This window comes from Vidua chalybeata, chromosome 16, assembly GCF_026979565.1.
Source record: "Vidua chalybeata isolate OUT-0048 chromosome 16, bVidCha1 merged haplotype, whole genome shotgun sequence".
NCBI classification, from domain to species: Eukaryota; Metazoa; Chordata; class Aves; order Passeriformes; family Viduidae; genus Vidua; species Vidua chalybeata.
The window spans coordinates 4101781-4115790 of NC_071545.1; the positions used below are offsets into that span (position 1 = coordinate 4101781).

General features: G+C 37.8%; 1 protein-coding gene across 5 annotated transcripts in view; it reads left to right on the plus strand.

Annotated features, from left to right (window-relative positions):
* RBFOX1 (RNA binding fox-1 homolog 1) overlaps positions 1-14010 on the plus strand; it is a 1013650-nt gene that overhangs the window by 664827 nt on the left and 334813 nt on the right. Inside the window, exon 1 of one of the 5 annotated variants that reach the window (XM_053957197.1) lies at positions 6202-6450. The exons of the other annotated variants lie outside the window; for them this stretch is intronic. Within the exon in view, the coding sequence (XP_053813172.1) occupies positions 6433-6450 (18 nt within the window). The 5' untranslated portion in view covers positions 6202-6432. Of the gene's footprint in view, positions 1-6201; positions 6451-14010 lie in introns of those variants that run through there. 5 annotated transcript variants of the gene reach the window in all.

Consider the following 14010-nt stretch of genomic DNA (forward strand, 5'->3'; position numbering starts at 1 on the left):
CTTACAATAGTTGCAATTACTTAAAGAAGTCTCAGAGACAACTTTGTATTGATTTATTATGCAAGTGTGGCAAGTTTTATTTATTTATCTGAGTGCCATCCCTCTCCCAGCCCATCAGGTCCCTGCATCAGCTGGTGTGAGCTGATTGATGGTTCTGCCAGCAGCAGCATGGGGCTGATGTTACCTGAGGGATGGGATTAGCTGCCTCCACTACTGGGGAGCACATCTTTACCCAAAGCAAATTTGAGTGTAATATCTTGAAAAGAGATTTTTTTTTTCCTGTGCTTCAATAACTAGATAATAGTTAGCAATAGTTGGTTTCAGATTAGTCTGTTCTAAGGAGAATATAATTATGTGTCCTACTGTGAAGATGGAAATACCCTCTGCCAGGTTTTAAAAATGCATTTTAAGATTGTGAGTCGTCTTTGTGTTCTCTTGAAGTAAAGATTTTATGGGCACTGGAAAGAAGATGTTGACTAAAGCTAAGCAAACATTTACCTGGAGGTAATTTTACTGATGACATTAGTTTCTTTTCTCTGCTCCAGAGTGTCCTGAGATACTTAATTTATTCAATTTTATTCAACCAATCTAAGTTCTCAAGGAGCAGGTGAATTGAGAGCCACTTGTTACCAGTATTCAATATTTGATATCCAGCTTGCTTTGTTTAAGTGTGAATGATTACATGCTGAAACTGATTTGTTTCTTTTTGTGAACTGTATAAGCAGAGTATCTAAAATCAAGGGGAAGATTTGCACACCTACCTGGGCATTGTCCAGAAGAAAATTGGAGAGTCGTACTAACATTTCAGGAAATTTAGTTAAAACTCTTTTCTTGCAGCGGGTAAATTCTGATCCCGCTGTCCTTGTGTTAAACTTTTCTTTCACAGACCTTATTGAAGTAAAGTCAAATCCATCATCAACCCACAGTAACGCTGATCAGACTGGAGCTGGAGTGCAGCTGACATCCTAAAACCAGGAGAGATTGTGTGAGGTTTTCCTGTGGCTGCCAGGGCTCTCTTTGGCAGAACTGTTGGCTGAGTCTGTTCTCATCAAAGAGAGGGAAGCAGCAGCAATATAGCACCTACCACTGAAATTATGGGTATGGATTGATTGAGCTGCTACCAACTGAGCAATGATCACTAATAATTTGGCTTAATTATAATCACTTAGTTACCCTGAGTTTTGTCAGGATAGGATGTTGTCAGGAAAATTAATCCACAAACACCAGAGGTTTATGTCCAAAAAGGAGACAGAGGAATCCTTTTACTTTATTCAAATAAAGGGAGAGGCCGTGGGGCATTCCCCTGGGGTCTTTCCAATTTTTGGAAGACACAGCCTCCTTTTTATCCTAATTTCCCAGCCACATTTCCCTCTCTCTTTCCTCATTGCCTGAGGTATTTGAGAGGTACAGACTTCCCAATACGCCTGATACCAAAGATTCCCCTCTAATGTATAACCCTTCCTTTTCATTTTTAATTATTAAGCAATTTAGGGGGTTTTCCCCATTGTTTCTTTCATCTTTCAATGTCGAATTTCATTTATCAGCAACCTAGAGCTTATTTGTAAAAGCAAATATCTTTTTCCATTCATCAATCAGTGGAATCCTTCCCATTGTTTCTTTTATCTCTCAGTGCTGGTTTTATCTACCAGCAGACCCACAGCTTGGTTGTAAAGACAAATCCATCATTCCTCTCAGATGTTTGAGTGTTGGAAGAAATAAGCCATGGACATTGTTCCAGACACATCACAAATGAAGTGTTTGTACCAGACAAAGGGGCAGACCCCTCATGGTTTTCTTCCCATCACCTTGCTGTGCTAAGAAAAGGGAAAGCAAAGTTGCTGGTTCTGTGGGAAATGATCAGAATGATCAGCTCTGTGCACCCCGTGCACGTGCCATGGAATGTGGGATTGAGGGAGCTCCCACCTGCCTCCATCCTGCCTGTCCCCCTTGGACTGTGCACTGAGCACAATCGATCACAGCCAGCAATCCTCACTGGGGGTTTTCAGTTCTGCTCAGCTTTAATGACCAGATGGTTGGCTGCTTGCTCCTCAGGCTTTCCTGGGACAATATTCTGACCTTGTTGTAGAGCAAATGAGCACAGAAACCGATTTCTTGCATCAAAAATGACAGAAGGGCTAAAGCAATGGAAATTAACTGAAAATGGAAAAAAAAAATAAAAAACAACAAAACACAAAACCAAAAACTGTGTGGTGAAAACACAGAGTTTATAAACTAGCTGGGCTGTACATAAAGTTGTACTTCAGTTGCTCTTCTGCATTTATGCTGAAATCCAAAAAGCAAAAGCCAGAAAAAATGCAGCAAAACCCACCTCCTTAAAACTGCAGTGACACAAGGACAGATTCAGGACTTGTTTTGATTCCATAACTCCTAACAATTTGCAGTTTTTCATTTCATATACAGCCATGATAGATGAGGCTGGTAAGGTGTGGAAATTAAGCACAAACACAAATATTTCTAGCCTTCTAAATGCTTCAAATTATTTTTTGTATTCTGTGTAAATTATGTGAGATTTTAGCATTGTTGCAGCTCATGTATCATGTTCATCATTTGTATCTTTTCTTGGGGAAGTTGAAGCAAAAGAAACCAGTTTATTACCAGTAATAGCAGTGTAATCATTACCATCACATTCCCTCCCTCCTTTATTAGACTTTTTGGTTTTTAAGAATTCTTAAATCCCTCTGGTTTAAATTCAGAAGAACAGAGATGTTAGTTAAAAACAGAGACTCATTAAAGTTTTGTCTGTGCAGTCCATTAGTCAAATCTATGATTTTGATACCCTTCTGTATGGTCATATAGCACCTAGAAAAACAGATTATACCATCTAGCACTGAGCTTGTTTTAATATTCCTGCAGTTCCTAGGAGTCTTACATCCCTTGCAAAAGGAGGAACTTAGTCTGCATTTTCTTATCTTCCAATGCAGTAAGCAGCAATAGCAGTGCTATTTCCAATCTTCTGTGTCATTAATAAATATGCCAAGATATGTCTATGAATTATGGTCCTTTAATAAGGTAATGGAACTCCTAGAATCTCGAGCTTGATTTTTAGAAATGGGAACTTTTTAGGTGCCAATAAGAATGTGCTGATCACACATATAACTAATCTTGATTAATTATGAGTACAAATTTTATTGTTTCCTTCTTACTATTACCAAGTCTTTTTATCTACCCTTAATATCTCACCAATCCCTCGTGATTCTGTAGGGAAAATAAATGATATTCTGATTGATTATAAAAGTTCAGGCTGTGGTACAAGCTCACACAGCAGTGCTGGTTCTGAAGCTGACAGAACCTGTGAGCCCCTGTGGAAGAGCTCCATGTGAGCATCTTTGGGAGCAGCAGAGGCACTGGGCCATCACAGCAGCACAAAGCAAACACCCAGATTGCCAACAGAGCTTCTGAGTGCCTGTTTTTCAAAAGAACACCATGGTTCTCATTGATTTCAATAGCCTTTGGCCTGAACCTGATGTCAGCTCTCTTGGACCAGCCTTTGTTAAAATGATTGTGGTCAGTACCTTCTATTTACTTTTTTCGCATTGTTTGCAAATCCAGAACATGTAAGAAGTGACCTTAGCAAGCAGGGTTCAGTTTGAACTTCAGCCATAGGTGCAAAAGCCACAGTAATATACCTGTTTTCAGTCATTTTTTTTGTCCACGTTTTTCTACCTGCACAGGAACTATAGATGATCTAACAAAGTATTGAATAATATCTGTGTGAAAAATAAAAGACTTCAAATGAATGGTATTGTACAGCAGCATTACAATTTGTTCCTCTTGTTTGGAGGAATAAAATGTGAAGAATTGGCTGAGTAACCAACTTAATAATGAAGAGAATTTAGAATATAGAGAGAGTAGTTGAAAGCCTTGGGACATCATTCCCTGAAGTTTCTTATGCTGCCTATGCTATGCTCCTAAACAGGGAAATTTTGATACAGAAGTGATTTATAGGCAATACCTGTGCGCAGTCTTTTATCACATTAATAAAATCTTTAACTAGTCTTTGAAAATTCTAAAACCTCCTGTGTTCAGTTGAGGTGCACAGATAGAAAGAACTGCTGGCTGGCAGATGTTCAGATAGATTATCAGCAAATGTATTTTTAGCCTAACCAGTATAATGTAATTCATTCTTACATGATATTTCAGGTTTATTACAGTGTAACTGACTGCAGAACACAGTGCACCATGCAGGAGACTAAAGGAGGTGAAGGTGTACAGCTTAAAGGTGACTGGGTTAGGCCTGGGAGAGAGCTGAGTATTGGTGGCTAAACTGATGCATTGTTTAAACAACTCAAAACTGGAAACAAAAGGTTTTTGTTTTCCTCTTGTAGTCTGCCCAGGTGAAGGAAGTGGCTTTATTTATCTATAAACTGCACTAAACTTATATAAATGTTATTGTCATTGCACATTATATTAAAAATTATCACTTTAGGAATTGCTGTGTTAAATCTTTGCCTTTTGCCTCCACTAAAAGAGACAACAACATTTTAGCTGGCTGTAGTATTTTACAGATGAAGCATAAATAGCTCTGTGTGTGTATATGTATCTGTTTATCTGTATAAACCTCTCTACTGAAATCTTAGTGTGAAGTGCCACGTGAATTGATTGCTTCATTTTGCTGTTTAATCAGCTCTGAACTGTCAGTGCTGCAGCAGTTATTTTTACTTGGACTTCACCCTGGTGGCAGATTCCAGTTGGTTTAGTTCTGTGGATTTTAGTTTGTTCCCCCCAGTCTTGCTTCGCTGTTGTATCTCCTCTTTCTGGGCTCTTTCAGCAGGTGCCTCTCCATTTGCCACCTGCCCTGGTGCAGTGAGTGATCATGCAATTTAGTTAATGTATTTTAATTATTTAGGTGACATTTCACCTTGTATGGTCAGGCTGAATATGTAAATGGATTGGAGTCTTTAGGTAAAAAGAATGGGATTTTTTTTTAAAGAAGTGCGAAGTAGTGACCAAAGATAACAAATAAATAATCAAACATAAAAATAAGGCAAAATTTCTGTTTAATCTTGTACCCATGACCATTTTTATACCTCATCTCTTTAGCAGTTATTGATTTATGATATGGATTTGATGCACTTGGTAGAGAGACTGTGTGTATAGCTCTCCACATCAGTACCCGAAATGTGCCATGCTCAGGGTGTGGCATGCACCAGTTCACAAGGCCAGGCATGATTTTCAAACCCAATAATGCAGCCTTAAAAGTAACTAAGACTTGTCTCGTTTACATTTTAAAATTGTTTCTCACCTGAGGATGATGCTAATTAATTTACTAAGTATATTGTGCGTTTTAATGAGATGGGTTAAATGAGTTAAAAGTATTTTCTTGTAGCAAAGAATAAAAGTCCAAGTATCAATCAAAAACACTCGAGTCTCTTGCATGCTCACTCATTTGCATAATGTACATTCAACTTAAAAATAAAAAAAGAGCAAAAGATGCAGTTCTCTTTATTAACCTATATTAAATATGCAAATCACAATCATAACTTTGATTTTGAAGTATCTAGTATGGTAAGAAAAAAAAAAAAAAAACAAAAACCTACCAAAAATAAATCAAATTAGCCCAAACACTTTTGCAATGGTCTGATTTACAGTTTGTATTCCCCGTTTCTGGCGCTGGCAGCAGGCAGAGCAGCAGTAACACTGTGGAGACAGTAGATGGCTGTAGAAAAGTGTGTTGAGCACTCCTGTGTGAGCGTAATAAGATTGGGAAAGGCCTTGACCTGACTGGATGCAGCTTTTATCTGAAGTACATTTAAAGAGATAAAGGAGAAGCAGGGTGCAGTACATGTTCCTTTCTTTTCTGTAGGAGCTTTCCTTTGAGTTTAAAAATTTCTCAAATGCGGGATTTGTGAACTGGGTCCTTCAGCAGGGAGAGGTAATGGCTCGAGAGCCACCAGAGTCACTCTGAGGATTCCCCCCTCCCTCAAGACGTCTTAGAAATCCTCCTATAAATTCCTACAGAGGGGGCGTCTGTAGATCCCATAATAATAATCAGGAAGTGGTATATTCCCATTTATTTATTTATTATTACTTTTTTTTTTTTCCCTCTCCCCCCCCTCTCCTCTCCAGTGTAGTTGGCTGCCTTTAGTGCACGGACCTGCTCATTAAATAGATACACCAAGAACTGTTACCTAAGCAGGCTTGACAGTAAAGAAAGGACAGACTGAGTTAGGGAGAAAAAGGGAAGAAAAAAGACAGCCTGAAGCAAGTCACTTCACACGCAGAAAGAGCCACTGAACGAATGCTGTTCTCATAAACAAACTAAAAAAAATACCTTGTATAAGAAGAGAACTGTGAGGACTTGACAGAAAAAAGGCAAGATTTTCTACCCACTGTTTTCAGTTTTCCTTCCAGACATACTTGGTGAAGTAAGGAGACTTCTGTTTGCTGACAGAGCCCTTGATTTCTTTCAAGATGATGATGTATTTGTGGGTAGGTAGTGTCTCTCTCCATGTCAATCTTTTGTTAATAAATGGACTTTGGGAGGGTGGATTTTAGCCTGTAGTTGCAGCATGTTTTGTGCTATGGAAGGTGTGTGTGCTGCAGGGGAGCGTGGCTGGGGTGCAGTACCTGTGCTTGCATTTCCAGGCAGAGTTAAACAAACCGGGTCATTTTCGTGAAGCTGGCATTTATTTTCATGATTTGCAGGATGTGGCAGGGTGCACTGCTTTCTTTTCAATGCCTTAGAACATATTGCAATTGTGTAAGATTCACTGTGGGGTTCAGTTACAAAGCGAATGCTGCAGCACTTGTGGCTGCTCAGAATTTGCTTTCTTTGTAAGAAATGAAACAATCTTAATGTGATTAAAACTTCTAATGTGTGTTACTTAACCCAGTTGCTTTTATACTAATTGTCACACTCTCTCTTGGCTTTTGAAGTTTCTGGCAATTGACAACTGCAGATAAGGAAATAGATACTGTGTTCCTATTTCTGTGATTTTACATTCAGCATTGTTCTGATTCCTTGCAGCAAAATCTGCACACCTTAATACTGTTGTGTTGTGGCATGTATGTTTTGAATTAGTAAAGCTATTAACCTGTGAATTCATCCAGGTTTTGATACAGAATGTTTTTTTTCTTAGCAAAACAAACCCACAAAGAAATCACTGAACAAATCTGAATACTTAAAAGCTTTTCTGTGTTCCTCTTCAAAGCCTGTACATCTTCTGGGAAAATATTTTAAACTAATCTCATTTGACAATCTATTTATTTATTTAATTTAAATGTATGTAAAAATAGACAGGCGTGCAGCTAATCTGGGCCACCTCTGCAAAACAGGCTGCAGAGGAGCAACATTGAATTCTCAGAGATATTATCAGGAATCACTCCTTCTCTTTTTAAATTGCTCGTGGTTCATGCTGTAAATCTCCCTTTATGCTTTCTTCTCATTTCTGTTGACCCTCCACTATATCTGAGTAACTTTTGTCACCCGTGCAAAAGGCACTGCATGTAGACTTTTAAGTTTGTTTTTTCAGTACTTTGACCTGTGCTATCGTTTCGGGAGCTCACCAATCACCGAGCCTTATGATTTTGTCTTTTTCTTTTTTTCTGGGTTCTCTAGTACAAGTCCCTTGAATTTTCACCAGTGTGTCTGTGCATTTACCAGCAACCCTGACTGCTGCTGGTTTTTAACCCTTACCACCATTCTGTATTGAAGCTGCTGGTGCAAGGATTAATTTCATTCTCCTTTTAGGTTTATAAATCAGATCCCTCAGTTGCAGCAGTGTGTCTTTCATTCAGTTTGTGCTGTGCTGTTAGAGTTGCCATGATCCCAAAGAGAAGCACAGTAAATATGTGAGGATAAGCCCTTCTTTCTAGTATGCACACTAAGGTGAAAGGATGTGCATTATTGTGTATTATTCTGTTTCTCTGTGGCACTGGCTCAAAAGGTTTAAAACCCAGGGATCTTCTCCCTCCCCAAGCCTAAGAATCATTGTTAATCTGAAAATTTAGTGAAATACATTTTCTTGCAGGTAGCTATGCATATTTCTATCACTTTTAGTGCACTGTATTTTTTTATTTTTGATGAACTTTTCTAGTTATTCTTTTTAGGGATGCATATAAATGCTTTAAGCAAAACAGACATAGTAACAAGCAGTTTTTGATGGTACCAGTTCCTGGTTTTCAAAGCTCCTAGTAATTAATATAGACGTTTTAGTAATTAATATTTCACATTTAAACGTGTGATCATTTTTATTTAGTCCTTTTTACTTCCATTATATGATGTATCTTTTGTTCTGGTTTTCCGATTTGCAGAATTCTTTAAAAAGTCCCTCTCTCTTTTGGCACTGCTACACCTGAGTATTGAGTGTTCTTCCTATTTGCAACTGAACTTTTCTAGGCTAATTTGTATAAAATCTCAAGATTAGTAGGAAGAAGCAGAGAATAAACTTTTTTTTTTTAATTTTAGCAGAGCATTATTACTTTGTGAGTTTTTATGGAAATAGAGGATTTGTATTCACAGATTTTTTTTTTTCTGAAATGTTATTATTTTTAAACTCTATACATTAAGTGGCCATGCATAGGTACCTAAGATGTAGCATTATGTAAAATATGCAGTAGGTAAACAAGAGACTTTCAGTAGATGTAGGTGCAAGGTATAAACTCACAGCAGCTCTTGAAATGCTTTCTCCTGACATCACATCAATTTTTTATGTAATTATAAAAAGCTTCTCAGCAATATTATGAAAATTTAAAGTAGCCAACTCGTGTGAAAATGTAATCTTCCCTTTTTAAAGGCTTTACAATTAACTTATTACATTGACTGAGATTTTTTCAGACTATTCACTCATTTATGTGGCAGTGCTTACTTGTTGTTTTGTTTCGTGTGCAACATAGAAACCTTTTGGATATTTACAAAGTAAAAGAAAATTTTGATTTCTTCCCATTTTCTAATGTCTTACTTAGACATTATCCTGGAACTATTTGATGTCTTTTTTTTTTTTTTTTTTAATTCTACTGATGACAGTGGTATCAAGTTCCTTTTATTGCAAGCTGAGCATGTTTAGCTAACTTAAAACATTGTGCAGGAATGCAGAGCACAGACACTAATTCAGTCTGTTGAATAGAACAGTGTTGATTAGGTGCTGTATTTTAAATACTTAGTTCAACATTTCAAAAAGTAGAGAAAGTTTTTAGTACTGTTAACCCTGTCAAAGGAAATCCATATTTGTTGACAGCCTAAGCAATTAAGTGATGTTAGTATTAATATTTTCCTCCTTCCCTGGACAAAGATCTTTTTTTGGTCTGGTACTTTATGTGTAGGAATCAGAGTTCATCAATGTCAGAGTTCACACTGACCAAGAAACTTTGAAGGCTTTCAGGTGTTACTGATTTTGGAACTAGTGAAATCAAAAGGGAAATTATTCTCTCTGAGGGGTACAGACCCCCTTACATCTGCTGCTGCTGCAGTTTAATACCCCTTTCTCCCCAAAATAAGATTGTTGCAGTGACTCAAGGCGTTCTGGATCACTGCAGATGCTCATTCCCATTCCTGTGGAACTCACTTCCCCAAAGGTGATGGGGTTTGCTCAGAATGTAACAAATATTTGTGTTGGGGTTCTTCCAGGTAGACGATTCTGAAGTTGCTGACTCGTGCTTAGTGTGTAACTTTTGGTGGCTGAAAGCTGAGGCTGCTCCCAATCTTTCAGAGCCCCCTCTTTCTATACACTATTCCTCCTCCTCTTTTTCATACTTTGAAAAATAAGCCTAGTTTGTCCACGTGACAGCACAAGCAGCTGCTTGATTCCCAAGCAAACAGTTCCATGGTTGGCTGTTTTCCATCTGGTTGTTCAATTCCCACCGACCTCATGTTCAATTTTCATATTCTGAGTTAGAAGTTAAGCATTTAAAGTTACTACATGTCATGAAAAAAATCAAATGCAATTAAATGTTGTCGTAGGAAAAACTGGAACAAAAGCATTGGTAAATATAATTTTAAAGTAAAAATGATTAGTTTTCCACATTTTGCTGTATGCTACAATGCTGGACTAAAATTACCTTAATGTACCATAATACAGTTTATAAATTTTATAAACATCTAATTAGCGTCTGCTTAGTCAGAGTAGTGCTTCATTCCTGTCAGTCTGCTGTTCTTTTTAATAATAGGGAATGAGTTGTCAGAAATTTTGTGTATATTTAGCAGAGATTTCTTCAGTAGCAGCTTCAGAATGATACTTGATCAAACAAGGCAGAAAGAATGTCAGCAAATAAAATTTGGTATTTTTCCCAAAACTAGACTAAGCAGATACAGAGAAATAGATTGATAAAAAAATGTGTATGCAACAGCAACAAGATAATTTCTTCTGGCAATAGGACACTGTTTTGACAACTCTATAGAATAAAGCTTTTGGGTCCAATACAGAGAACTGTACTTGTCTGAATTAGCAAAATGTTCCTTAAATGAACATCTGGGAAGAAGTCTGGAAGAAAAGGAAGTAACAGACTCTAGCACAAGTTTAATCTGGTTATTTAGAAGTTTAAACTCCTTTATGGTTGCATTTCTGGTGCCTTTCTGTTTAGAGGCATCCTAATGCACATATATGAGTCTGTGTCAGCTCCCATATTCAAAAACAGATGGTATTTTATTCAGCTGACCAAAGTCTGCCTGTTTTTATGCACCAAATGTGTGCAGGCACAGAGTGTGCCTTTCTCCTGGCTCAGAGAAGGGTGTCATTTCCAGCCTAACTCGTGCTCCTTGTGCTGCAGGACACCTTTGAAAAGACTTTTTTTCTAAAGGAGATGAGAACCCTAAGCAGATGTGGAGATGCCTAAAATGATAAAGGAACAAAACCTTAGAATTTTTTAAATTGCAGTAAGGAACAAACACAGTGCTTATATTTTTTGGCTAACTTTACCTACTGTGTATTTTGTAGCATTGAAATTGCGTGCATTAAGCAGAGGATTGTTCTCTTCAATGAGGATTTCCAAAAATGCCCTGGACTAAGACAAAATGCACTGCTGACTGTGCTTAAAGAGCACAGTGAGATCCAGCATCAGCTAAGCTGAAAGAATAAATGACTGTGCTGAAAACATTGTCAGAGGAACACTTCAGCAGTATAGATTTTATTGCATAGAATTATTGAGTAATCAAAGTATTTAGATCCTTTTAGTTAAGAAAAATCAAACATATTAGCAGAAAAGCTGCAGATATCTTCAGAGTCAGTGATCCTCATTCTGCTTTCCACTGAGACTTTGAATAAAACATGTAGCTTCATCCTCTGCATCTGACTGCCTGACCACTGATGTTGAATAAATATGTACCTTTTATTATTAACACAGAAAAATACAAAATGATTTCATAATAGAGTATGCTGATGTGAATAGTAAGGATCTTCAAGGGTGTCTGGCTCAATAAACTTGAATAATGAAGTATTGCAATTTATAAATCTACAGTCTTGATGGTTAAAATAAAAGGACTGACAGAGGTGTTGAATGAAAATAGGATTACAATTAGTTATGGTAGAATCTAAGACAATTCTCAGTAGGCTGTCTTTATATATCTGTTGGAACACACACATAAGTTGGCTTAAAATCATATATATAATACTTCATGTTGTGATGACAAAGCTAAAAACAACACTAGCATGCAAAGCATGAAGACATTCAGCAAAATCACTTTTTTTAGTATGAAAAGAGAAATGAAACAGAAGAGAAAAGCAATTCCTATTTAGAATATTTGACAGTAATTTTTTGGTAATCAAGTATATTCAATTCTTGAAGGGTTTTCTTACTCTGCTATGGTATTTTGTAGAACACCATTATTGTAGAACACTGTTATTGATGTGGGGTAAGAATGGCAAGAGAACAAATCAGGATGATGCTCTGTTCTGTCCAGCACTGCAGATAGGCAAGTGAGCCAGTTTTGGTTTGCAAAAGCAATGTACATTCCTTTAGAGACAAACACACGTAAGTGTTTGATGAAACTGAATTGAAAGAGGATCAAACTGAGCTTAAGCATCAAGAATATATGTATTATCAGTACTAATTCTTACAGCAGAATCTGTGCATTTTGTGTAAGGCAGCATGGCTGACTCGCTCTGCTCTCTTTTGAAGTTGCATTATATGTTCTGTGTAGTTTAATTACCAAATCTGCTCTCCCCCCTTCCTTTAGCAGGGAGTTGCACTTGTCCAATTAACCTTATCTTCATCGTGTCCCCCTTAATAGCATTGGTTTCCATCAGAGCCTTGAATGAACTGCGTGGGTGTCTTTATCAGTGTGGGGATGTGTGAGGAGAGAATTGAACAAAGGCTGCATGAAATGTGGCTGGGTGAGCAGGTTAGAGCCCTCCCATTGTCCCATGGTTATTATCCCTTAGTGGAAATCCTTCCTCAGCACCACTTCTGGGACTGGTGGGTTTCAGCTGCTGCAGCTGCAGAACCTTAGCTGCTCTGGAGGCAGAGGAATGAACAAGTCCTGAAGATTTTTGTGGGTAGTTGAGAAAGCTTGTTTGTGTCTTGAGATTAATATCTTGATGTGTTCCCTTTGGATGTTTATTGCAGTGAAGTGTGCCTGCTCGAGAAGCAGTCCCCCAGCCAAGATTTACTTATCCTTTTGCTGTAATGTGCAAGGACCACTAGGCTGGATTTACCTTTTATGACTAGTTAGACTGTCTCACAGTTTAATCAACAGAGGGGGATGTTTACTAATCAAAGTCTGGGTATTTGTTCACATCTTTTGATGTCTTTCCATATGACTTCCTTTTCCCCTTCTGCTCCTGGATTGATATTCCTTCCCTGCCAAAGAGATGAATCTGTGTTTGGATCCTTGTCATAGCCTGCTATGGAAATGCACCTGTTCTTACTGCAGCAGAAAGCTCAAGTCCAACCTTTCCTTTCTGCAGAAATGATGCTTTCACATAGGTTTCTAATACACTACATATATTTTTCCCCATCAGGATGGCAGCTGCGTCACGGGTTGCACCCAGCTAGCAGCCAAATCGCCTCTCACTCTCTGCCTCAGTGGGACAGGGAAAGAGGAGGAAAGGGAAAAACTGGAGTGAGAAAGCTCATGAAACAGCAGGAAAACATAGAGATCACTTCCTGATCACTGTCACAGACACAGCAGACTTGCCTTGGAAGAAATGACATAATTTATTGCTAATTATCATTTCTGCCAATTCAGTTTGTCAATTTAATTTCTGGTTCAGGTAGTGGAAAACAAAACCAAGTCCCCTTTTTATTATCACCAAAAGTTAAACTCACCCTCTTCAGTGAGGCAGTGAGTGACATGGAGGGATTGCAGTCAGGACACAGGAGTTTCTCTCTGCAGCTCCTTCTTATTCTTGCTGTGCTCCCTGGGTGTTCCTCCGTGGGCACAACACAGATTTAAGTCAGCCAAATACACCAGACTAAATCTGATTATTGGCATTTCAAGTTTTCTTTACAGATTGTTGTGTTTGTAGAGTTATGTACATTTCATCTTTTGTGATATATATATATATATATATATATATATATATAAAATATACAGGGACTCCTATTACAGGGAAAAGTTGATATATGTTTGAATTTGAGTTTTCAGTGAGCTTCTCCTAAAATATAATTACAGGAATTCGAGGAAGGGTAAAATGTGACAAGATATTTGTGAATTGTGAGATTTAACAGAGACTGAAGTAGATCTTATTATTGATGTGCTTCCTGCTTCATTAAATTCCCCTTAAGGTTTGCAGCATGGATATGGATCATTTGCAATAATAATTATGCAGTGATCGATTGATTGTGTCTCACATTGTACTTGTCACCTTGAAATGCAAAAACCATTTATTTTCAAGTGTGTGAACATTCCTCTCTAACATCAGACACCAGCATGCAACCGTTGGTGTTAGAGAGGGATGAGTTTTATAAAGCTGGGAACTTCATATTAACCTTTACCTAAAATGAAGTGCCACTTGTCATTTTACAAAAATGAAAATTGCCCAACCAGCAGTGGTTTTAGATTAGAAAGCACAGTCAAGGTTCAAAGGGATTGTTCAAACTGGAATGTCTGTATTT